The sequence below is a fragment of the Camellia sinensis genome, chromosome 12 (assembly GCF_055761805.1).
Source record: "Camellia sinensis isolate YWXY chromosome 12, ASM5576180v1, whole genome shotgun sequence".
NCBI classification, from domain to species: Eukaryota; Viridiplantae; Streptophyta; class Magnoliopsida; order Ericales; family Theaceae; genus Camellia; species Camellia sinensis.
Genome location: NC_138972.1, coordinates 73,059,563 through 73,085,610, shown reverse-complemented (window position 1 = coordinate 73,085,610; position 26,048 = coordinate 73,059,563). Strand labels below are relative to the sequence as shown.

Genomic DNA, 26,048 nt, shown 5'->3' with positions numbered 1-26,048 from the left:
TTAGGGTCTCTATTAGGTCAACAACAACATAATAAACTTTTATATGGGTGGTTGGGCTTGTCCAACCAGATTATGACATTTTCAGAGTATGCCGCTTCAAGGGCTGAATTTGTGGTTCATTTGAGTAATGTGGTGCGGGAAATACTAATTTAAGGGTTGTGTTACATGATGTCTATCATGGAATTCCTAGAACACGTCATTTCTTTTCTACCTCAATTTTGCTACTTACTTCCAATGTTCCCTTTTTTTGTTGGTAATATATTTCTTTTTGATAATTAATTATCTCTAAATGTTAATAATATAGGCATTGGTTTGGAAAATCCAGTTATTGATGTCACTCCATCTGCCCTCACTGGTTATACATCATCTTCTCATGGTTCCACAGATATTTATTGTGTGAACGCGTTCGAGTTGCTAGTCAGTCAAGATTGGAACTTGGGAGTTATGCCAGTGCATATCAGGTTAAATTGGTCCCATTTGCAGTAATTCCTGAGAGATTGCACAACACAATTCAGATTTGTTTGCACCAGTAAATGAAATGTCCTTGAATTTTGACTCTTTAACTCCCACCCTCTTTCTCTCCCGGATACTCTACGTTACATGGACTCGGGTACAAGTGTTGGGTGCGGGTATGTATCTAGGGGTCAGACTTGGCAAACCTCTAGATGAGGGATACGCGAGTACGTCTAAAAGGTACCCAAAATTAGACACAGATATGTGGATACGGCTAAACATGGATGTGTCAAAAAAATATTATGTATTTTTTTGATAAAGCTACAATAATTTGTGACTCAAAATGATTACATATTTTTATGATGATGCTACACATTTGTAGTTAAAAAATATTGAATAAAAATTATATATAACGTTATTAAAAAAAATGAATAATTTATTTTCCGTGGATATAAGTTAAATTCCAACTCGTTAATTTGTATTAGACCCAAACATGAAAAGCTCTTGTAAGACCATCTCCAACGCTGCATCTAATATTTCATCAAATTTAAATTTGATGAAAAACGGCTACTGTTTAACCTCTAACCCTTTCATCAAACTCGTATCAAATGAGGGATGGACCAAAACTTTCATCAAATGGAGGCTTTCATCTTTCATCAAATTTAAATTGTTATCGTTGGGCCAGACATCCTCCCGGATGTCCACCCAAGAGCAACTTTGACAGCCTTTTTTGTTCATATCCGGATGACCTCCGGGACACCTGCTCGGATGTCCTTTAGGACAACCGGGGATGTGAAAAATCTAATGAAAATTCTATTTTTAGTATTAGAGTGAACGGTATCAAATCAAACTTTTCATCAAATTTTTACTCAAATTTGATGAAATTTATAATTCAACGTTGGAGATGCTCTAAAAGTCAGCTAGCCTAATAGCCTTATAATTTTTGTTGAAAGCCCCATTTTATTAACAGACCAAAGTGTATCTATATAAGCCCAAATGCACCAAACCCTTTAATATAACCCTAGCAGCCATCAACGAAGATGAATACAGGAGACAGAGATGATGAACGGCGACGACGATGAGGTCCCCAACCATGTTTCTCTCTCTCTCTCTCTCTCTCTCTCTCTCTCTTTCTCTTCCCCCTCCTCCTCCTTTGTTGCTGCCATGAAAAATATAAAAGAAAATCAACCGTATCCGTTTGTATTTAGCCATATCCTGGCCGTATTCCATACCCATGTTATGTCGTGTCGACACGGGTACCTCTCAAAATACAAAGAGTCCGTGTAACGTAGCTGATACTTCAATGCGATAGTTATGTTGATTGAAAATAGTATCTTCTCATATAGAAAGTGTTTTGTAGGAATGCTTCACTTAGTTTATGTCAATGTGAAACCGATGAATGAAAAACTGTCCACAAGGAGCTCTGTAATGTCACCTTATGAGGACAGATATGTTGATGTGAAGTTTGTTGATAAAATTGCTGGTTATGTGACGGTAACAGTTGATAAAGGTTAGGGATTTATCTCCTGGTGCTTGGGTTTAATTTATCTATTTCCGTCTCCCTCCATCTTTTCATGTTTGTCTTTTGGCTTTTGTGGTTTGTTCAGAGTTTCAAAGATGGCGTCTCTTTTGTCTTGCTTTTGGTTTTGTTTTATTGCTGTTGGCACCAGTGGTTAGCAGTTGGGTTCCCTTCTATTATAGTAGTTCCATGGCTGTTGGAGTTTTTCTTGTCATTATTATCCTTCTTTTTCAGGTATTTGGATTTGATGTGCATTGTATAGTAGTCCTTTTTTTAAAGAAAAAAAAAGACTGCTGCCTTTTATTTTGCTTTGTATTCTTATATGGTGCTACTTATTCTTCGTAAGGTTTCAATTTCTATCACATAACAAAAATCAAAGTTGTTAGCTTGTTTAGTTGTACAGAAATCTTGAAATGTTTTCAACATGAAACCTTTCCAACCTTTGACAAAAATCTGGTTGTGGAAAATACAAGCATTCACCGGTAATATTGGTGATATGATCCATAACAACCAAAAATCTTATAACTGTGAGAATACATTGTGAATCTTACAAATTGGGCATGATTGTGGTTGTACATGTTAGAGTCCTATTAGATGAGTGATTGTATTAGAGTCCTTTTTGGTTTAGGGGTTAGGGCTATATAATCTACGGTCTGGTTGTAATCAAATATACAATTGAATATACTGAAATATAGAAAACTTACATGGTATCAGAGCCACGTCTGACACGCTAGGTCTGGCCTCGATCATTTAAATCATTCGAGGTTCTTCGTTCCTACTTGTTGGTTCTTTTTGGGTCGATCGAAGCCAGCCCTCTAGATCGTGACAATCGCGACAGCCCTTTCTGTCTTCATCGACATCGTGATTGCTTTCTGGTGTTGGGTCTGAAGTCGCGAGTCTAGTTTGGGCTTGAGGGATCTCTCTCACTCTCTCACGACCTTTGCCTTGGCGCTCTCTCTCTGGTCTTTGGTCTCGTTTGGGCTTGAGGGATCTCTCTCTCTCGCAACCTCTGCCTTGGCTCTCTCTCTCTGGTCTCTGGTCTCGTTGTTTGGTCTTTGCTCTCTCTATTTTCGATTCTCTGTGTTCTTTTTTTCAAGTCCACCAGTAATTGACCCCTCTGTCTCAAACTTTGGATTATTATAGGTTGACCCCTCAACTTTATTGGATGTTATCACTGTGCCCCATCAGTTCCCTTTTCTTTTATTTCTGGTTCATTACAATGTCAAAAGATAAAATTCAAGCTATTAAATGCAAGCTTACAAGCGACAACTATGCTTATTGGTCTAGTGTTATGAGAAATTTTCTTCTCGTTCCAAAAAAATGGGGATATGTTTCTGGTTCTGTTCCTCGTCCATTAGATCCCAAACAAGAAGACTATCTGAGTTCCTGTGACACTTGGGATTGTGATAATGCTCTAGTGCTGACCTGGTTCCATAACTCTGTAGATGACCGGATCGGGATGATGTTCTCTAAATATAACACTGCCAAAGAGGTGTGGGATTACTTACAAAGTGTTTATCAGCAGTCCAACTTTGCCAAACGGTATGAGTTGGAAACAACTATTCAGGAAGCTCGTCAGCGGGATCTGTCTATTCAAGACTTCTATACTGAGATGACAGGCCTCTGGGATCAACTGGCTCTCATGGAACCATCTAGCCTCAAGAGACTTGATGCTTATGTTGAGTTTCGGGAGCAAGGTCGTTTAGTGCAATTCTTAACGGCTCTCTCCCCTCAGTATGATGCTATCTGTGGTGGCATCCGTCATCGGTCTCCTCTCCCCTTTGTGGATGCTATTGTTTATGAGCTCCTCTTCGAGGAAGCCCGTCTTAAGACGGCCAATCAGACTCTATTTCCATCTGTCGTCTTGGCTCCTACTCCGTCTCCTTTGCTACCGAACCCCCACCTCATCAACTTCAAGCCAATGAAAAGCCCAAAAAGGGGCCACTAGCCTCTGATGAGTGTGCTTTTTGCCATCAAAAGGGCCATTGGAAGTACAACTGTCCCAAGAAGGACCGTCAGTCTATTCAGCCTTCTCAGTCGTCTTAGCCACAGTCCCAAGGTCTTGCTCCGAATACTTTTCGCCCTCATGCTACTTATACTGCATCTGCCCCGGCTTCTGATCCTGATTTGGCTTCCTTGAGTGCTCAAATTGCTCAGCTTCAACATCTCTGGTCCACCTCTTAGTCATCTTCATCTGCCTCTGCTCTCACCTCTCCTCATTCAGGTTTGCTTGGGTCTTCTGCAGGTATTCCTTCCTCTGTTTGGCTTTTTGATTTTGGTGCCTCTCATCATATGACTCCTCACCTCTCCCTACTTTAAAACTGTATCCCCCTCCCTTTCCTATTACTATAAATACTGCTAATGGGTTTGGTATGTCTGTCCTATCTTTTGGGTCTGTTTTACCCTCTGCTATGTCTGCTGTTACTATTTCCTCTGTTCTTTATGTTCCTCAACTGTCTGTTAGCTTGCTTTCTATCAGTCAGCTTGATACTTCTGGTTTTGATGTTATTTTTTCTTCTTCTGTCTGTTGTATACAGGATCGGGTAACTAAGAAGCAGATTGGGACCGGCTGTGGAGTTGGAGATCTCTATGTGGTGGAAAGCTTGCATCTTCCTCAGTCTACCTCCCCCGTTGCACTTTCATCTTTTCGGTTAGATTCTCAGTTGAGTTAGTTTTATTTATGGCATTCTCGCTTAGGTCATTTGTCTGTTCACCGCTTGCGGTGTTTAGCTCAGTCAGCATTGTTAGGTAAAGTTTCTCCTTGTCAAATTAATGAGTGTTGAGGGTGTAAACTTGCTAAAATGACAGCTTTATCCTTTAATCATAGTACTTCTATTTCTGCTTCCCTTTTTTCTCTTGTACATACTGATGTCTGGGGACATTCTCTTATTCTCACTAAAGGGGGTTCTGCGTATTATGTGTCCTTTGTTAATGATTGTACTCGCTATACCTGGGTTTATCTTATGGCTCATATATTTGACTTCTACCAAATATATCGTACCTTTCAGTCTATGATCACTGCACAGTTTGGAGCCATAATTAAAATACTCCGGTCTGACTTGGGTGGAGAATACTTTAAAACTGAATTCTGTGAGTATTTGGCGAAATTGGGCACCATTCACCAAACCTCCTGTACTGATACACCTGCACAAAATGGTCGTGCTGAGCGTAAACACCGTCATCTTGTTGAAATAGCTCGATGTCTTTTTCTCCCTTCCTTTGTTCCGGCACTATTCTAGGGTGAGGCAGTTCTTACTGCTACTTTCCTCCTTAATCGCAAGCCAACTTCCTTACTCTCCGGTCGATCCCCTTATGAGGCTCTGTATTCCTAACCTCCCAATTATTCCCTCCTGCGTGTCTTTGGGTCTACTTGTTTTGTTCTCCTTCCTCGTAAAGATAGAACCAAACTCAGTGCCTGGTCTGTTGTGTGTCTTTTTGGGTTACAGTCTTACTTAGAAAGGCTCCCGCTATTACGATCCTGTCTCTCGTCACCTTTATGTCTCCCGTCATGTTGCCTTTCTCGAACGTCTGTCTTACTTACAGCTTTCCTCTCTCACTGTGCCAGTTTTCAAAGAGGATTTGGTTCACATTGACCCATTTCCTTCTGAGGTCTCGTCTGATGAATACATCTCCACTGTTCCTCTTAGGCTTGTTCCATCTTCTCCTCTTCCTTCACCTCTAGTTGCTTCTCCTCCTTCAGTTTCTTCTCCTCCTCTATTGTTAGTTTATTCTCATCGCAAGGCTCATTCTCCACCAGTTGTCTCTACCCCTGCTGTTGCTCCTCCTGCTTTTGACGACACAGATCCGGCTGAACAATGATATCCTACTCGAGCGCGTCATCCTCCAAACAGGTTGGGTTGGTCTAATACGTGTTTTTCTACTTCCTATCGTACTTTTTTGTCTGCTATTCACTCTTTTTCAGAGTCCCAGTCTTACAAGGAGGCATGTTAGGATCCTCATTAGGTTTAAGCTATGGAGGATGAGTTGTCTGCTCTACAAAAAACTAGTACTTGGGAGTTGGTTCCTTGCCTGCTGATAAGAAGTTGGTTGGTTGCAAATGGGTGTACAAAGTCAAGACTCATTCTGATGGGTCTCTTGAGCACTACAAAGCTCGTCTGGTTGCCAAAGGTTTCTCTCAGGAGTATGGTATTGATTATGAGGAGACATTTGCTTTTGTTGCCAAGATGATTACTGTCCGTGCTTTGATCTCTGTCGCTGCTATTCGGTCTTGGCCTCTTTATCATATGGATGTTAAGAATGCTTTTCTTAATGGTCATCTCACTGAGGAGGTTTACATGCACCCTCCCCCTGGCCTTCACCATTCCTCTAGCCAGGTTTGTCGTCTTCGGCGTGCTCTATATGGTCTGAAGCAGTCTCCTCGTGTTTGGTATAGCGACCCCGGGTCTTTACCCGACTGTCATGATATTCTGGGTCCGAATCTTATTGTTTGATGTTGCCCGATATGTCTTTCTTGCTTACACCTCTTGAATTTGAGTTTTGGAATGACTTGAGTGTGTTATAACAGGTTGGTTGCCTTTCGGTCTAAAATCTTGTTGCCCAAAATTTCGGTATTCCGCTCGAGCGGGACTTCTTACGCTCGAGCGGAGTTTGCAACCTTTCAGTATCAAGTGTCTCTACAAAAGTGCTGCAAGAGTGTTTTTCACGCTCGAGTGGCGTTTATTACGCTCGAGCGTGTCTGAGCTCAAGCGGCCCTTCTGGCGCTCGAGCGGCTACCTGCAATCTGTGTTATACTGGACGGGTGAAATCCATGCTCGAGTGGTACTCTTTGCGCTCGAGTGGCTTGTTGTTGTTGTGTCTTACGCTCGAGCGTGAAACTCTCCGATCGAGCGGAGTTCGCGTATATCGGATCGTAAAAGTGACTTTTTATATAACTTTTTCATCTCTTTTTCATCCAATCCCTAAGTTGAGAGCTTCTCTCTCTAGAAATACCCTCTCTCTCTATATTTGACCTAGACCTAGTGATCTTCTCACCTCCCCCCCTTTGATAAAAAGGTTGAGCTCTCCAAGATCTCTATTTCCATCCAAGAAGAAGTGGGTTTTGCCATTTTTGGAAGCTTCACATTTGTCTAACCCTTCTCCTTGGGCTTCTACTTTGAGGTAGGGAGTTCTAGAGTTATATATATATGTTTTGCTACTAAATGTTGACTTTAAGTCGTTATGAGGTAGTTGTGTAGTTTAAAATTTTGCACTAAATGATGAAAGAGAAAGGGGGTTTTCAAATTGGGTTTCTAAAATCTCAAATCCTTTGTTCTTTCTAAGGGGTTTTCTTTTCATTTGACTCATAAGATGTGATTTGAGTTGGTATTCACCTTGAAGTGGGTAAATATTAGATTTTGATAAAAGCCCTAAAAAATTGGGGAATTTCGAAAATACATGGAATAATTGTGAAACTCTTTACTATTTTGTATTACGATGATGGGTGAGATGATATTATTGAAAGGTTATTAAAAATGTTGTAAATTGTTGATGCGAGGAATGATGAACATATGGGTATTTTGTGAAATGACTTGAAGGAAAGAAATGAGAAATGATTGATTGATATTGTTGTATAGATATCTTGAGACTAGTAATTATTGCTTCTTATTTGAATTCATTATTTTTATTGTGCACCTTGTCATGTTTTGGAAAGGCATTTATTTTGAGAAAGATCATATTGTAAATGAGAATTACGGAAATGTGAATGGGGTAAATACGTGGTAAGTCCGAATAGGGGGTGTAGTTGAATTTGATAAGTTGGCATGAGTGTCCTTGGTGAAAGACCAGAAAATCACGCGGATAGGTGTCGAGCCTTCCGGTTAATACCGGTAAAAATGACGGTTTGGTAGTACTCGTAGAGTCTACTTGCAGACACCAGCCTAGGGATTACCAGTGTCGTATTTACCGCCTTATTGATTGATGAATGGAATTTTGGTAAAAATGTTGAGATTGTAAATAATTGTTGGAAAGAGAGAAACTTTCAAGGGTGCATGCAATGGACTTTCTTATGAAGATGCATGTCATGGCATTAACAATTACATTATTTTAAAGAGTATGCATAATTGTATATACTTTGCAAGAATTCTCTACTTGGCTTTGTGCTCACCCTTATGGGATTTGGTGCAGGTAAAGGTGTGGTGAACCCGCCGAACTGAGGGCGTGGATGTTTTGAGAAGAGTACATGACTCTTTTATTTTTGTGTAATTCTTTTTGAGCCGAGGGCTAATGTGTATGGGTTGCAGAAACTATCTTTTGTGTAACCAGGCTTATGCCTTGGAAAATGTAAGCCCTTAAGGGCATTGTATTGTTTTGAGAATGGATGCTTTACATGCTATAGATTCATATGTTTGTATTGATGAATATATACCCGCATGTAAATCCTTTGTAAAGACTCATTGGCATTTATGTAAAGATGGGCAGATTATTGTTGTTGTCGGGAAAGTGTTGACTATTTATGGGTAGTTCATGTCGAATTATTTCGGGGCGTTACACTTGGTATGATCGCTTTCAAACTGCTGTTACCGAGCTTAGGTTTCATCCTTCCGCTTCCGACTTTGTTTTATTTCTGAGACATACATAGGCTGGTTTTGTTGCTCTCTTACTCTATGTGGATGATATGATCATCACCGGCTCTGACTCTGACTCTTTTGCTATCTCTGAGGTCAAGCAGCATCTCTTCCGCACCTTCGAAATGATAGATCTGCGTCCATTACGGTATTTGCTTGGTATTGAGATTGCTTCTTCTCCAAAGGGCTATTTTCTGTCTCAGGCTAAGTATGCTAATGAAGTCATTCATCGTGTTGGTCTTACTAATACTAAGGTTTCTGATACACCTATTGAGCTTAATGTGAAGCTTAACGCCACTGATGGTGTCCCTCTAGATGATTTCACTTCATATCGCGAGCTTGCGGGTTGTTTAGTTTATCTGACTGTCACCCGCCCTGATCTTGCTTATGTTGTTCATGTGGTTAGTCAGTTCGTTTCTGCTCCTTGCTCTACCCATTGGGCTGCTTTGGTTTATATTCTTCGCTATCTCAGGAGTACCATTTTTCAGCGCTTACTATTGTCCTCTACTTCCTCATTGGACTTGGTGGCCTATGTTGACTCTGATTGGGCTGGTGATGTTACTGATCACAAGTCTACGTCTGGTTTCTGTATGTTTCTTGGTGATTCCTTGATCCCTTGGAAAAGTAAGAAACAATCAGTCGTTGTTCGTTCTACTGCTGAAGCTGAGTATCGTGCTATGGCTCATGCCACTACTAAAGTTGTTTGACAAAGTTGTCTCTTGTTTGATTTGGGTGTCTCTTAGTCTTCTTCGACCTCTCTCTATTATGAAAACTGCAGTGCTGTTCAGATTGCCCACAATACTGTCTTCCATGAGCGGACAAAACATATTGAGATTGATTGTCACTTCGTTCGCCAGCATCTGCAGTCAGTCGGTCTCTATCTCGCTTCCTTTCATCTCTTCGGCTTTGTAACTTGCGGACTTCTTCACCAAGACACACTATTGCTCCGTTTCAGATTCGTCTTAGCAAACTCTCAGTGTTTTCTGCTAAAACACCTTGAGTTTGAGTGAGGGTGTGAGAATACATTGTGAATCTTACAAATTAGGCATGATTGTGGTTGTACATGTTAGAGTCCTATTAGATGAGTGATTGTATTAGAGTCCTTTTTGGTTTAGGAGTTAGGGCTATATAATCTAAGGTCTGGTTGTAATCAAATATACAGTTGAATATACTGAAATATAGAAAACTTGCAATAACCTGTGTGGATTTTATATTTTCATGGTCTCTCCAAAGGAGAAGAAATGATAAGAAATAAAAATAGGGCTTAGATTTTTGTCCTTCTCCAGCTTTAGAATTAAATGATGAAGAGGATGGAAAAGTCTTCTTGTCTCTGTATTACATAATTTAGAGTGGCACTTCTTGAAGATACAATGAGTAATAGTTGCTTAATGTTGACCAATTAATGTTCCTGTAAAGAGTGATCTGATCTGGGTCCATGGTGCCAAAAAGAAAAGAGGAAGGTCAAGAGTGGCATAGGATGGGAATAGAGGCGGAGCTAGTGTAGGCCGGGGGGGAGGGGGGGAGGGGCATGTGCCCTTGAAGTTTTGATAATTATATTAGTACCCCTATATATAGATTATATCATATATATCCTCTATAAAATTACAATAATATCCCTTCTTAAAATTGTAATAGTCCCTCTATCATAAATTTTCCTACTAATTACAAGGAACCTACTAAAATGAGTCCTTCTATTATACAGCTCTTAAAGGGTGTACCATATATAAGTTATGACTTTATGATATTGATATTATAAATTTTCATAACCAAATTATTTCATTCATAACTAAAATGACCACTATATAAATTACAACCAAGCAATACATTTTCAATTATAACAAAAATGAAAAAAAAGAATAAAAATCACAATAGGTCATAACTAATATTAGAATGAATCATAACTAACAATTACTTGATGTATAACCAAAGGCCTCTTTAGTTATAATCAAAATAACAACCACAAGAAGTTATAATTAATTTATATCTAACACTACAATGTGTCATAACTAAAGACTACGAATATCATAACTACGGCATATGATAGAGACTTTTTTTTTTTTTGATAAATATATGATAGACACTTTTTTGCGGTCTGTTTATAGAATTTCTCTACTAAAATATATCATTTGTCTCTCAACTTATCTTCTTTTTTTTTTCTTTTTTTTTTTAATTTAATTTTTCTATCCACCTAAAATAGTTACTCTGCAATATTTGTATAAAATTTAACCTCAAATCCTTTAATTTAAAATTCACATTTATCCAAATGGACTCTTAATATTTAAGTTTAGTAATATGTTGTTGTTTATTATGAGAAAAAAACAAAATAAATGTTGTCATTAATTTGTACCCCCTCTTCACTGAATTCCTGTCTCCGCCACTGGATGAGAATTATTAAAAAAAAAAGAAAAAAAGTGACATAGGATGGGGCGGTGACAAATTACATGATTGCTTTAGACTTAATTAAGAATATGGATTGGAATAGAGTGGATAGGAGAAAACAAATTCGTGTACCTGAAGCCAATTAATTGGGGCTAAGTGATGTAGAACAACCGGAAAAGAAGAATAGTAATACCAAAGAAAGAGAATAAGCCACACAAAAAACAAAACAAGCCCTAAAATACTCAAATGCAACTCTCAATTTTCAATACTCATTCAATGCCGAATAATACTCCTACATAAAGCGTAGTTACCCTTCTTATGAGAGGAAAACTTAGCATTATGACTTGTGTTAGATTCATTATTCTTCAATTGAGTTTTTATTGCTGGCTGAATTGTTGGTGATGCGGAATATATTTGATTCTTCTTCTTATTAGTTTAATTTGGTGTAATGAATTTCCAGATTTGATTTGGATATTGATTATTGAATATATTTGATTTTACTTTGGAACTGTTTCCCTTTTCTCTCCTCTCTTCATACTTTTCTTACTTCTCTTCTCTTCCTCTTTCTCTTTCTTTATCGTTCTTTTAGTGCTGCATCTGTCGGAGCATGGGTTTACTATCATTTTGTATGCAGGTGCTGTAATTTTATAAAACATTTTACTGCCTAGTTTCAAATGTTGCTTCTGAATTTATGGATGAAATATCTCATTGGACTGCTGCTGAAATTGGTTTAGGGGATGAAATTATTACCAACTGGGAGGAAAAATGTCTTCTACCTCACTTTATATGGATCGGTGGTAAGTGCTTTTCTGTTTTAGTATTGCGATGTTAGGATCTTTTTTTTGGTGTTTGGTATCTTATGGAATTGACTTGTGTTTGATGTCAGCTTGGAGTTGGTTCCTTCCTATTACATCACTTTTCAATGTTGGTGAGTTCAATTCTTGTCAGTTTGGGGCTGAGTGAAGAGATGCACAACCTTGTATGTCCTACTACCATTATGTTTATATAATGAAGACTTATTTACGTAAAGTTATTGGCTTCATTTGGTCTGGAATGTGCTGTATTTCAATTTTTTAGTGATGTAGTATAATAAATAGAATAAGAGTTTGTTAAATAACTTCTTAGTTGTAGTATATAAACAGGTGATGTAATACCCGTTGTACTTAGATTTGGAATAAAGAATATATATTGTGATTGGAGTAGAGCTTAGTCTCTCTCTCTAGCCCTTAGGGGTTTTACCCTTAATTGGGGCATTTGTCTTCTCTCTCAATTTGATCTTGATTTGGCATTTCGATTTCATTATTTGGTATCAGAGCATAAGATCTTGTACTTCATTGTTTCTAATTGTACATAGAGCTTGTCAATTAGAAAGGAGCAACATACCTGACTTTGGATCTAAACCCTAATTCTTGGATGCGAACCCTAAATCGTCTCGCTGCGATGTTGAATCACCAGTGCAAAAGGTCCAAACGCAAGTCGCGACTACAAAATCTAGGGTCAACTCTTGGATGCGAACCCTAAACCGTCTCACCAGAAGTTGCCATCACAAGTGTGATCGATTTGATTTGAAGTCATAGATTTGACATCGCAATCAAGAGTTGACCCTAGATTTTGTAGTCGCGACTTGCGTTTGGACCTTTTGCACTGGTGATTCAACATCGCAGCAAGATCTCGAAGCCTTCGTTCGAGTTCAGATCTTAGTTCGAAGCAAGGTTGTTAAAATCGGGATCCTACGTTGGATCGTTGGAGGTATTTATAGGATCGGATCGTATAATCGGATCGAGGATCGTAAGATCCTACCGAAAAAGACAAATTACATAATAATTTAATTTAAATAAATATTTCTTATAAAGTATACACAAAATGAACCTATATTCTATTAAAAAGAAGTAAACATATTGTGAAAAATATAATATTCCATGTAAAATGTGCATATAATATTATGCAATAGAAAACTCGATGGTAAAAGTTCTGTATTTTAGCAAAAAAGAAGGTGAAGAAGAAGAAGAATTCTATAACAAAATACTTTACAATGTACAATAATGCATAAAAAGTGAAGAAAAAATATTTAACAAAATTGGATATGAAAATAGATTGAGAACTCAAAAGAGTAGCTTAGTTGAATGATAAGAATTGTCGTTTGCATCCCTGGTGGAGCGGATTCGAGTCACAAAAATAATTTCTCTAGAAATTGGGATAAAGTTGCAATCATCTTACCCTTCTTAGACTCCGCTAAAGCAAAGTTTGTTTTTCTGACTATTTAATTTTCTTAAATTACCGCAATATTTGAATGTTTGTTTCTTAGTTTATTTTTCTTAGTCTATTTGATTCAATACTACTTATTTTTTATTATTTATTTTGACAGCATAAATTAGTATTTAGACAACAAATATAAAATTTACAACAAAATATGTCATACAATACAAAATAAGGCTTGTAAATTGAATCGGATAGGATCGGATTCGGATCGGGACTCCACGATCCTATAAGATCCAACTACTAGGATCGAAAGATCCTACCTATAAGGAGTTTTTTATACGATCCGGATCGATTGTACTCAAATAGATCGTAAGATCGTAGGATCGTAAGATCCGGATCGGGATTCTGATAACCATGGTTCGAAGCCCTTCATTTGTTTGAATATGTCAGGAAACAAGGGAATAACCATCTCTCTCTAAAGTCCAAGTGGAAATTACAATTTGACTAGATTGCTTCGTTGACTCCACGATACGACAGAGGGATTTTTTTTTTTTTTTTGTTCAGTTGTTCTGGGTTGCATCTGGTTCAAAGTTCAAACCTAGAATCTCTCTGAAGTCAAAGTTGAAGACCCATTGCGATTTAAGACCCATCGCAAACTTGAAGTTCCTATTGTTCATCGCGATTGCAGCCTAGGTGTTTGATTTGAGTTCACGTTTACTAGACTTCTTGAATCCTCTTATTGAGTCAAGTTCGCAGACTTCGAATTCGACTAGTCTTGCGATTTCAGTTTGGTCGTGCGATTTGACTTGCAAGATGGGATACAATCTGGGTTTGGTCATTCGACTCCAGTTCATCGCTGATTTAGGTATCACAACTCTTCATGAACCAACTCCCTTGGACTCCCTGTACCACTTCGATTCTACATCTTGGGTTTGAAGCTGTGAGTCGACTTCGTCAATTAATTGCAAGTTGCAATTCAACCCTCTACAATGAGTTGATGTCAAGAGTAGTGAACTCGGCTTCTTTTGAAGTTGCGACTGCAGATTACCAAAAAATCAACTCAAAGATTTGATTTCATAGTTCAGAAGTGATTCAAAATCTGACCTAGTTTTGTTTTTTAAGTTGATCGACATGACTAAATTCAGTTATGGTATGTTTGACTCAGTTTTCTTCTCAATTGGAACTGTCCTGAATCAATTCGTGATTTGTCTATCTTATTCTTGATTCTTGTTCTTGGATTGGATCTTGATTATTTGGTGCTTCATAGTGCTGTGAATGGATATTGAATTGAGTTGGCCTCAATTGTGAAATTGGGTCTGAAGCAGTTATCTCCTTAATCATCATATCTTGACTATTTGTGGGTCATATTGGGTTGTTTGGTTATGGCTAATCGGGATCGAGGTCATTGAGATGGTCGTGGTAGAGCTTATGCTCTGACTTTGGGTGAAGAAACTAAGATGAAGTTCTCAATTGGAAGGGACACTGACTAATCCAAATCAAAATTCATAATAAAAAAGATGAGTTGAAGCAAATGAGTGGACAACTTGTCGCATCGGAAGCCGCCATTGAAATTTTTTACAGCTTCAAAGAAATTATTTGAAATTTATTGTTAGGACTCTTTCCTTCTTCTTTACGAAGTTGTTTTGAGTTGAGTAGGGTGCTTCTTGTGTGCTTAGTTCACATTTGTGCGAAGGGAGGAAAGAAAGAACTTGTTCAATGTTGAATTCCAGCTCATGATCAACTATCATTGTATCAATCTTCTTAGCTTTTCTTTGGAAGATGTCATTTGCCAATCATTGGTCTCATTTCGACAGAATGAGTACTCTTCTGCATTAGTATGCAGGTTAGAGGTGAAGGGGTTTGGAAATGGGGGTCTATCCGAGTTTTTTAGCGAGAGGATATGGACACATTGGTAGGTCGTTTTGCACACCAAAAATAAATCCTTACTAATACCTTAATTCAATAGAATAGTGGTTTAGTTTGGTTATTAATCCACACGGACTAAAAGGCTAAGTTGTTTAAATTTTAGATTAATTCTTAAATCAATTCAAAAGTAGAAAAAAAGAATTTTGTATGAGCTTAATTAAATTAAACAAATAAATATAATTAAACTAGTATCAATCAAATAAAAGGGACTTAGGGTTTTGAATGCACCTTAATCTTGTAATCAATGAATTGTAACAGTTTACAGATTCATTATTCAACTCAACTATGATCCATTAGTGACTACAAGTCCCAACAGTATCGTCTAGAGGATAATTGGTAGTTTAATGATTAACATAGACTATCTAGTACTAGCATGGACCGTCTCTCCTAGCATAGACTATCTTAACCGAATAAAAGAAAGTCAATGAAAATTGTTGTATAACTATGCAATTAGAATCATAGAAACTAAGAACATGTGCCAGATAGAAAGATTCAAAATAAAGTAATAATATAGAAAAGCCTTCTTATACAATTGTTGAATCAATAATAAAAACCCCAAACTAAATACAAAACATTGTTACTTGACTGGAATTTCATCCAAACCCTAAGAGGAGAGCTCCTTAGCCGCACATGTCTTTGTAGCCTCTGCCTTCTTGCTCTACATTCAAGAACAACCCTAATAATCATATTTATAGACATTAGGCCCCTTCTAAGTAATACCCAAGAGGTTAAAATTTCCCAAAATGAAAGGAAAATTAGGATGTAATTATTCTCAGCTGTTTAGGCTCATCTTGTTGGCCTGTTTTGACCTATTAAAAGTCAGAATTTGAAAATTCCTATTTCACGCAAAATCATATCCCTTTGAGTTATCTTTCCAATGCCGCTTGAATCACTTAAATTTGATATCGGACGAGAGAGATACATTCAAAATACTGAAGGCTGTGCAGAGTGACTTCTATAGCGGGATTGTAACAATTTTTACTTTGCTTTCTTCAAATCTCATGGGTTGGGCTTTTATTGCTTGATTAAAATTATTTAGATTCTTCTAGGCCTTTAGAGCTGAGTTCGAGCTTGGTCTCGGATTTCAAATATGAAATTAAGTCCAATTTCTACTCATAAACTTGAGTGACCTGCACATACACAAATATATTAAAATCATCAAATAACAATGGTTAAAGGACCTAACAAGTATACTTCACGGGGCCTAAATTTATACATTTTGGCAACTATCACACACCTATGGTTGTTGAGCCAAGGATGCAAGGATGAAGTTCAATGTATTTGTAGACGGCTAAGTTGAGAGAATCATGTTTGTTCTCAAGCAAGGAAATGCAGCACCTATTCCTTACATATCGTTACGTGTGTAGTATTACATTACCTATTTATATACTACAACTAATAAGCTATTTAACAAACACTTAGTCTATTTATTATACTACATCATATAGATTATATTCTAAACCCTACCCCTCTTTTGAAGTATCACAAATTTCTATTGTGCAACTCTTTAACTAAAACTCAACAAAATGATCTGATAAATGTTAACTCATCTAAAAGCTTAAACTGTTGGAGAAAGTGGTGACTTAACTATTTGTAAATGATATCCTCAACAAGCCCCTCACATGTGGCCAAACTCTCCTCCAAAAGCAGGCCAAAGAGGTGCAAGTATTATAATTATCGGGTAGATATTGAGGTTCAAAGACATGATCTATTACATGCTCTAATACCATGATAAATTGTTGACAAGCAACTCTTCCTGTCCTTCAACATGATTGTTAAAGTTTTATGTTGTCATAGCAACTTTTTTGGCTGCCATTATGCTCATCGTCTGTAAAAGAGCGGAAAATAATCAAAGAAGAATATAGTTTCCCTCAGATTAGAAAAAAAGAAAGAAATGGAAGTACATGCGTTGCATGAAAAGAAACAAAAGGAAAACATTCCTAATTAAAGAAGAATACATTTGCATGTGTTGTATTATATTTGTTAGCAAGAACTAATTTAGCCCCTTGAACACACTCCACCCGTGTTTCTTGAACAAAAATAATCCCCCGTAATAGCCACTGAAGTCCAATAAAAAATTACCACAACAACAAAATACAGGAGTAGAGACTTGAGACTCTAGCCTTGATACTATACCTTGAGGTATCTTAACTTATGTCTTCCACCGTATGAAGCATGTGTATGGGTACGTTAATACGGTAAAATCTAAAAAAAGTAAAGTATGGGTATAGCTAGGTATGTTAGTGAAAAAAGATTTATTTTTAATTTAGAGTTGCACAAAAATTAGTTAAGTGGTTTAGTTGGTTAAGATACAACATGCAATTTACATTTAATACCACAAGTAAGTTATAAAGCAAAATTAAATGTCATTATATTAAATAATTGGCAAACCAAAGCTTAATTTTAAAATCAACACATGAAAAAATCCAATGAAATTGAATTCACGTTTGTATAATAGAAAATACTATTCCGGCTTTAGTATGCTTCGGTATATACTAGGTACCTCTAGGGAACGACAAAAATTAAGAAGAAAAATTTAGGTATGTTTTTTGTGTACCTAATATGTATGCAAAACAACAATGCAAAGCACTAGTACGCGATATGGGTATAACATGTTTGTCGAAGTACCTATATTTCATAGTTCCACCCAATGCTATGGAACTTACCTGCTCATTGTCCATAAGAGAGACTTGCAAACCCTCTTTTGAACAATCAACTCTAATCATTTCCCACCCTCTGTATTATTTAGAGCTATTGTATTGCTCCACTCAGGTCTTGAAGCATCTCCCTCTTTTGTTCCTTCTCGAGCCCACATTTCTTGGCAATCAGAGATTTCCCTTCAGAGAACGAAGACCACCTCCTTTCACAGCCACCAATGATGTCCCATAGAGCTGAAAAATGACCATATAACGAGGGGTGATTGTGTAGAAGAATAAGGCCCGACTCTTTTCACAAGGTCTATTGGGATAAAAAGAATAAGCCCCCGAAAGCAAACACACTAAAGCTTGATGGCGCTAAGGACCATTTTGACAAAATGCAACTCTATGTCTTCAACCATGAGTAGGGCTTGATTGTTGGGATAGTGTGTAACCTATTTTCCTTTCTATTCCTAGCTCAAATAAAACAAACCACTTTTTCTCATCCCATCAAGAACTAGCCTAGTACAAAGTCTATCCTCTAGTGTAGAATGTTCAAAAAATTATCCAAATCGTTCAACCACGAATGACTCGACTAGAGCATCATCGGATGGTTTTGAAATCAGTTATGGTTTGTGGTGGGTGAAGTTCTTAATTTTTTCAATCAACCGGTCGGATGTAGGGTCTACTGTCCAGAATCCGCCATCGGAACTGATTAATGTATTTACTTAGCATATTGCATCTACATGTGTTACGTTGGTATTGGCTCGAGTCACTTTCCTTATCATATTGTCTTATCCCTAAAGACTAGACCTATCTAGAAAAAGACTAGTCTTATGTACTACCCTTTGCCCTTTCACCTATAGTCATATCTGAGTCTTCTTTCTCCCATCATACCACTCAGAGTCACTTTTTTCTATGTCTCTGCCTTTGATTCTCTCGTTCGGAAGCCATGATTTGATGAATGAAGATCTATGAAACACGGGTACTCCAAAAATGGTGCCATGTGAGTATCGGGCACTTACTGGGTGCGGGTATGCGTACCGGTATGGTTACAGGTGTACCGGATACGTTGAATACATGCCGGGTACGATAGATACGTTTGGGTACATCGTGATTACGACCTGGGTATGTTTTGGGTACGGCGTGGTATTTTTTTTTTGTTTTTTTTTTTGCAATTGCAAAATTTGTTGCAGCTTTTATTATTCTTTTTTCAACTTTGAAAATCATCAGGTAATTTGTTTCCAACACCTTTTACCCATGAGTCATGGCTATGCTTTCTTTTGCATCCTATTTTAGACAATCTAAAAAGGAATAGAAAGAATTATATAACTTTTTAGACAAGTTATTCGCCTTTTAGTTTTGATAGTGAAACTTTGATTTGTATACTGGATGTTTATCTATAAATTGAAAAAGAAAAATTGATGTACCCCAACCGTATCAATATCTTACTTTTTTAAGAATTTGACGTATCAGCGTACTCTTATCGTAGCCGTACCCCATATCCATACCCTAGATGAAGATCATCGCTTTTAGTCTCTCAAAATCTTCTTACAATATGCAATCTCTCTCAGTTTCTCTTCTCTCTGTCTTGTTGCATCATGAATACCAAGCAACTGTAGGCCATGCTGCTGCTGCAAGATGGAGGTAGTGGCTGTGAATATGTATTTTATATTTGTTTTATATTTTTGTTATTTTCTATCTTTCTTAAGGGTAGTTTAGTCTTCCTCTTGTAATTAGGATATTATGGTTTTGTTAGTTTAGTATATATATTGTATTTAGTGCTTTTGATTATTCAATTTCAACATAGAGATTATTACGTTTCTTATCATGGTATTAGAGCAACAGACTTAGCACGTTGAGGTAGCCTTCTCTCGTTTGTCGTCGTCTCCCTTTGCATATGTCCTTCACAAGTGTTCTCTTCTCCCATATGACCTGTGAATCGTTCTGGAACATCTGTTCTAGGCATTGCAGCTTTTGTTCCAGCCATCTCGATTCTGGCAGTTTTTTTTTTTTTTAAGCCATCGCAACCTTTAGGAGAGTGGTTCCAGCCTTTCACAACTTGCAGCTCTCACGCAAGTCCTCTGCAGCCACTTTCGACTCATCTGGATCAGTCGAGTTGCTGTGGGTATCAGTCAGACCTCTTGTTTTTGTTGTTTCTCTAGCACCACAACCTCTGTTTTTGCCTTCTCCCTGGTTCGATCAACTCTCTGTTTATTATCTGGTTGTTTTGCATTGCTGGTTACTTTGATTTGCTTAATATTAGTGCAGAATTTTATTTTTTTGGGGGGGCTGGTTGATGGTCTGAGTATTCTTTGGGCTGCTTGTTAATGCATATTGTTTGGGTTGATTGCTATTGTCAGTATTGTTATACTTCAACTATTTTGCAAATATGTCTGGTGATAAGTTACACAATTCAATTAACATTAAGTTGGATGGGTCCAACTAAAGAAACCGAGGGCGCAGTTGCCAAATGGGATAAAGAGAATGCTCAGATTCTCACTTGGTTTCACGATGCTGTGGAATTCACCATTGGTCAGAATTTTTCTAAATATGACACAGCACAGAAAGTTTGGGATTATTTGAAGACTATGTATCTAGAATCCAATTTTGCCAAGCAATATGAGCTTGAGATGTCTATTTGCACTGCCACACAGAGAGATAAGTCAGTTCAAGAATTCTATAACATGATAACATCTTATTGGGATCCGTTAGCCCTCATGGAACCTTTGGAGCTCCAGGCACTTGACGGCTATGTGAGATATCGGGAGAAACAACAGCTTGTCCAGTTTCTTATGGCTCTTCGGGATTAGTTCGAGCCTCTTCGGGGGGCTATTTTGCATCGTTCTCCTTTGCCTTTTGTTGATGGAGCTGTTCGAGAACTTATTGCAGAAGAAACACGGTTTAAGGTTTCACATGTTTCCTCCCCTTTCCAGTCTGTCTTTTGTGCACCTCTTTTGTTGACTCTTACTGCTTCTCATTTAATTCCAGTTCAAAAGCTAACTATTAGAGTGCTAAGCCTTACTTGTAGTGCCACCGGGTGTGAGAGAAATTGGAGCACTTTTGATCATGTGCACTCGAAGAAAAGAAATCGGTTGGAGCAACAATGGTTGAATGCTTTGGTTTTTGTGAAGTATAACATTCAACTTGAGTCGAGGCAAATTAAGAGACAAGAAAGGGGTGAGACTTATGATCCCATTTGTTTATCAGATATGGAATCTGATAATGAAAGGATTACCGAGAAAGAGGATCATTGTCTACCCAAAGATCATTCATGGATGGACATCCAATAGTGCTTCGAAGATGATGAAGGAGCAACAAGTTGCAAAAAGAGAAAAAGTGGTATAATTCTATATTTTAAATAAGTTAATTTCAAAGATTTGGTTTTTATATTTTCACCTTTACTTGCTCATTAATAACCTTATTTATTTTTATTAATGTAGGACCAAGAAATTTAAATGCCGCCAATGGAGGAAAAAGAAAAGTATTTGAAGATGATGATGAAGTTGAATTGATTGAAGGTGGAGAAGAGGAAGAGGAAGAAGAGTTTGATGAAGTGACGGTGGTAGATGATGATGAAGAGATGATGAAGATTGAAATGAAGAAATGAAGGCTTTTTGGAATTTTAACTTTGTCTAATCTAACTTTTGTTTTGTATGGTCTCTTTTTTACACAAGTTACTTTACAAGTATAGATTAGAGTTTTGAAAAGTTTAGAACTTGTTAAGTTGTGAACCTTATTCATGATCATACATTCATAGAATCATATTATAATGAATATGGATTGCCATATATATATGATGTGATGTGAATTTACGTAAGTTAGATCATAAATACATAAATATAATATAGGATGATAGATCATGGTGGGGCTTGGACCCACATCTCTTGCCATAGAAGCGTCTTACCTATTTAGACCACGTGATCATTATGTAAAATAACATTTTCATTACTTTTAAGTCTAAATATTTCATATTTATAATACTTAAAGTGTATAATTTTTTTTTTTTTTTTTTATGTAATTTGGAAAAAGTAACTAAATCTTTACGATTCACGATTCGAATCTCGATTTGACAACTATGCTGGATATTTAGGCAATTTCCCTATTTCTAATATTTCTGAGTGTAGTGGTTGTAAATTTGGCTAAAATGTCCGCTCTTCCTTTTAATAAAAGTTGTTCTATTTCTTCTTCTCCTTTTCACTTGGTTCACACTGATGTTTGGAGACCTTCCTCTATCATTACAAAAGGGGGTTCTACATATTATGCGCCTTTTATTGATGATTACAATAGGTTTACTTGGGTATATTAAATATTTGATGACACGCAAATCTGATTTTTACAAATATATTCCAACTTTCATTCCATGATTCGCACTCAGTTTTCTACCACCATTAAAATTCTTCGTTCTGATTTGGGGAGTGAGTATTAGTTGTCTAAGTTTACGAAGTTTCTAGCTGCTAATGGTACTATTCATCAGTCCTCGTGCTCTGACACTGTTGCGCAAAATGGTCGTGCTAAACGCAAACATCGGCATCTCCTTGATACAGCTCGCTCTCTGTTGCTTTCGTCTTCTGTCTGCTCTGTGTTTTGGAGAGAAGCTATGCTCATTGCTGCATAGCTTCTCAATCAGTTGCCTACTCTTCTCTCATGTTCATCTCTGTATGAGCATCTTCTTGGTACTATTCCTAATTACTCCCTTCTTTCTGTTTTCGGTTGTGCATGTTTTGTTCTCCTTCCTAAACGGGAACACTCTAAGCTTAAGCTTTGTTCTCGTTGTGTCCTATGCGTGTTTTTAGGGTATGACATTAATCAGAAAGGTTATCGGTATTATGATCCTGTCAGCAAAAAGTTGTTTCTAGGCATGTCACTTTTTTAGAAAAACTACCCTACTGCACTATCCCTTTTCCACCTGTCCCCATTGCCAAGTATGAATTGGTTCATATTGATCCATTTCCTTTTAAGGTTCCTCCCGATGAGTTTGTTTCTGATCTTGAGGCGTCTACTTTGTCTCCTACTAGCACTCCTGATCCCTCTCCAGCTCCTATTGCCCCTACTCCTCTTCTTGTTTACAAGCGTTGCAAAGCACTTCCGAGCCCACCTGCCGCTAGTTCGACTGCCACTCCCACTGGCTCTATGGATCTCGCTCCTCTTGCACATCGCTTTCCCAACCGAGCCCGACATCCTCCAAACAGACTTGGTTTTGGTAATACATGTTTCTCCCCTTCCTATCAGTCTTTTCTTTCTTGTCTTCATACTTACTTTGAGCCCAGGTCCTACAAGGAAGCCTGCCATGATCCGAATTGGATTGTTGCCATGCATGATGAGTTAACTGCTTTGGTTAAGACTCAGACTTGAGATTTGGTTCTGTTACCTGCTGACAAGAATAATGTGGGATGTAATTTAGTCTACAAGGTCAAAACTCTTTCTAATGGTTCTTTGGAATGGTACAAAGCTCGTTTGGTTGCCCAAGGATTTTCTCAGGAATATGGGATTGATTACGACGAGACTTTTGCCCCCGTTGCCAAGATGACTACTGTTCGCACTCTTTATCTATGTTGCTGCTGTGCATGAATGGCCTTTGTTTCAGTTAGATATTAAGAATGCTTTTCTTAATGGGTGTCTTGCTGACGAAGTGTGTATGCGTCCTCCCCTTGGCCTCTCTCACCCTCCTAGTGTCGTTTGTCATCTTCGTTGTACTCTTTATGGTCTCAAGCAGTCTTCTCGTGCTTGGTATGAGCTTTTTCATTCTGATGCCCTTCAGTTTGGATTTCGTCCCAGTCTTCATAATTATGCTCTATTTGTTTGTCATACTTCTGCTACCCTTGTTCTCCTTCTCTTATATGTGGATGATAAGATCATCACTGGTTCTGATTCTGACACTATTCAGGAGGTTGAGCATAAGTTGTTTCAGAAGTTTGAGATGATGGATTTGGGGTATTTTCGGTATTTTCTTAGTATTGAGGTTGCTACTTCTCCTACTGGGTATCTTTTGTCTCAGACTAAGTATGCCCATGATATCCTTTCTCGTGCCAATCTCACTGATTTCAAAACGGTCGACACATTTACTGAGTTGCATATCAAGGTTTCTCCATCTGATGGAGTTCCTCTTAAGGATCCTACTATGTATCGTGAGTTGGTTGGGTGTCTTGTTTATCTTATTGTTACTTGTCCTGACATTTCTTATGCTATGCACGCACTTAGTTTGTTATTGCTCCTTGCTCCACACATTGGGTTGCCTTGCTCTGTACTCTTCGTTACCTTCGTGGTACTTTGTTGTAGTGTCTCTTGTTGTCTTCCTCTTCAGACTTGGCTCTTCGTGCCTATGCTGATGTTGATTGGGCTGGTGACATCTCTGATCGCAAATCTACTTCTTGCCTGTGTCTTTCTAGGTGATTCTCTTATTTCTTGGAAAAGTGAGAAACAGTTTGTGGCTGCTCGCTCCACTACTGAGGCTGAATACCGTGCCATGGCTCATGCTACTTTTGAGATAGTATGCCTTCGTTGGCTTCTTTTCATATGGGTGTTTCTATCTTTTCTCCTACTTCGTTGTATTGTGATAATCAGAGTGTTGTACAGATTGCCCATAATTTCGCTTTCCATGAGCGTGCAAAGCATATTGAGATAGATTGTTACTTTGTTCGATACCATCTTCAAGTTGGCATTATTACTCTCTCTTTTGTTCCCTTCTCTCTTCAGTTGGCCCATTTTTTTACGAAGACTCACTGCTGCTTGTTTTCGTTTTCTTCTTTGCAAACTTTCGATGCTTTCTACATTCGCATCCTCAGTTTGAAGGGGGGGTGTGAATATGTACTTTATATTTGTTTTATATTTCTGTTATTTTCTATCTTAAGGGTAGTTTAGTTTTCCTCTTGTAATTAGGATATTAGGGTTTTGTAAGTTTAATACATATATTGTATTTAGCCCTTTTGATTATTCAATTTCAACATAGAGATTATTACGTTTCTTATCAGTGGCAAGTTGTGATAAGATGGAGGCAGAGACGATATTCACTCTTTTTCGCTGATTTGCCTTACCCTCATCCCGTCTATCACTCTTTAATCTCCCTCTAGTCTCCACTATCCAATCTTTGCAGTCTCATCTTTCACCCCCTTTCCCTCTTCGGTCTTCCTTGCCTTTACAATTGATTTTTTTTTCTTAAGGTTGTGGTTGGTTGCAAGAAAAAAATAGACAAAAATAAACCACCCAATAGACCTGCCTAAAAACGATTGCAATCCGAATGACATATTTGGTCCAGTGTTTTTCCTAGTGTTCGGTTGAAGGCGGATGCTTGTGCTTCCCACCTGAAAGGACCAGTTCGTGTGACGAGCCAATGGCAAACCCAAACCAATCCAACCCTGAACACACCTACTCTTGTCTTAACCCAACAGTTACTCGAGCCAAAACGGTTGGGATTTCCCAAACCTACTACCTTCTGCCTAGGCAATGTGGCACATTTCTCTCCATGCACCTGTCCTATAGCTAGGGGACTTACCCAGTGCACCCGACCAAAACGACCCGACTTGATTGGACTTGTTATGGACGGTGTCGTGAAGTTGCACAGTCGGTAGTGGGTTGGAGGTGTAGATTTTTTATATTTTCGGTTGGCTCTTGGAATGTGGAAAAAAAATAACAATTGGACCCGAACTGTCCAATTTATGTGTATGTGTATAGGATATTCATTACACGTGCCACTGTGTCCTTGGAAATTGAGATTACACTATCTTTTTTCTTCTCAATCTGCCATCCATCTTATCTTCTTAATTTTTAAATACTATTTCATTCTCTTTCTTCTTAAATGACTTTGCTGTTTCTCTTTATTCTTAATCAACTCAAATTTAAAATCTATCATTCTCTTTTTCTTCTTAAATGGTATTATTTAATTCTCTCTTTCTTTTCAAATGACTTGTAGTATTTGAAATCTCTCTCTCTCTCTCTCTCCCCTCCCTTAAATAGTATTGTTTAATTTTTTCCCTTTGTCTTTTTCATTCTCTTTCTACATCGAACACAAACTCAATCTCTCTCTAACTTGCATCTCATCTCTCTTTCTCTCTCAACGATGCAATCAAAGGAAGAACCCAAATGTTGTACTTGTAGAAACTAAGGTATTGAAGCATATTGAATTGGTGTTCTTTGAATTATTTTTAAACCCTCCCTTTGAAATCCCCTACACTCAGATCTCCATGACTGCTCTCTCTCTAATTTGTGATTTTTATGTATTCATCAAATGGTTGAGGTTGATTTGGGTCAAATCAAATAGTGCCACTGCTCAACTCTTTTTGTTTTTCTTAGATTTACGTATGTGCAGAGAGAGTATGCGGGTCTTGAAGCCGACCGAAACAAACATTTAAATTGGAGGAAAAAAATTGGTTGATT

General features: G+C 37.8%; 1 protein-coding gene across 3 annotated transcripts in view; it reads left to right on the top strand.

The window, feature by feature from the left end:
• Window positions 1-1,819: 1,819 nt before the first annotated feature.
• LOC114267927 (uncharacterized) overlaps window positions 1,820-26,048 on the top strand; it is a 37,891-nt gene continuing 13,662 nt past the window's right edge. Inside the window, exons 1-4 of one of the 3 annotated variants that reach the window (XM_082898941.1) lie at window positions 1,820-1,963; window positions 2,061-2,206; window positions 11,649-11,711; window positions 11,801-11,893. In XM_082898941.1, coding sequence (XP_082755067.1) covers window positions 1,849-1,963; window positions 2,061-2,206; window positions 11,649-11,711; window positions 11,801-11,893 — 417 coding nt within the window. In that variant the 5' untranslated portion in view covers window positions 1,820-1,848. Of the gene's footprint in view, window positions 1,964-2,060; window positions 2,207-11,648; window positions 11,712-11,800; window positions 12,303-26,048 lie in introns of those variants that run through there. The other 2 variants (XM_082898942.1, XM_082898940.1) reach the window with 2 other exon arrangements.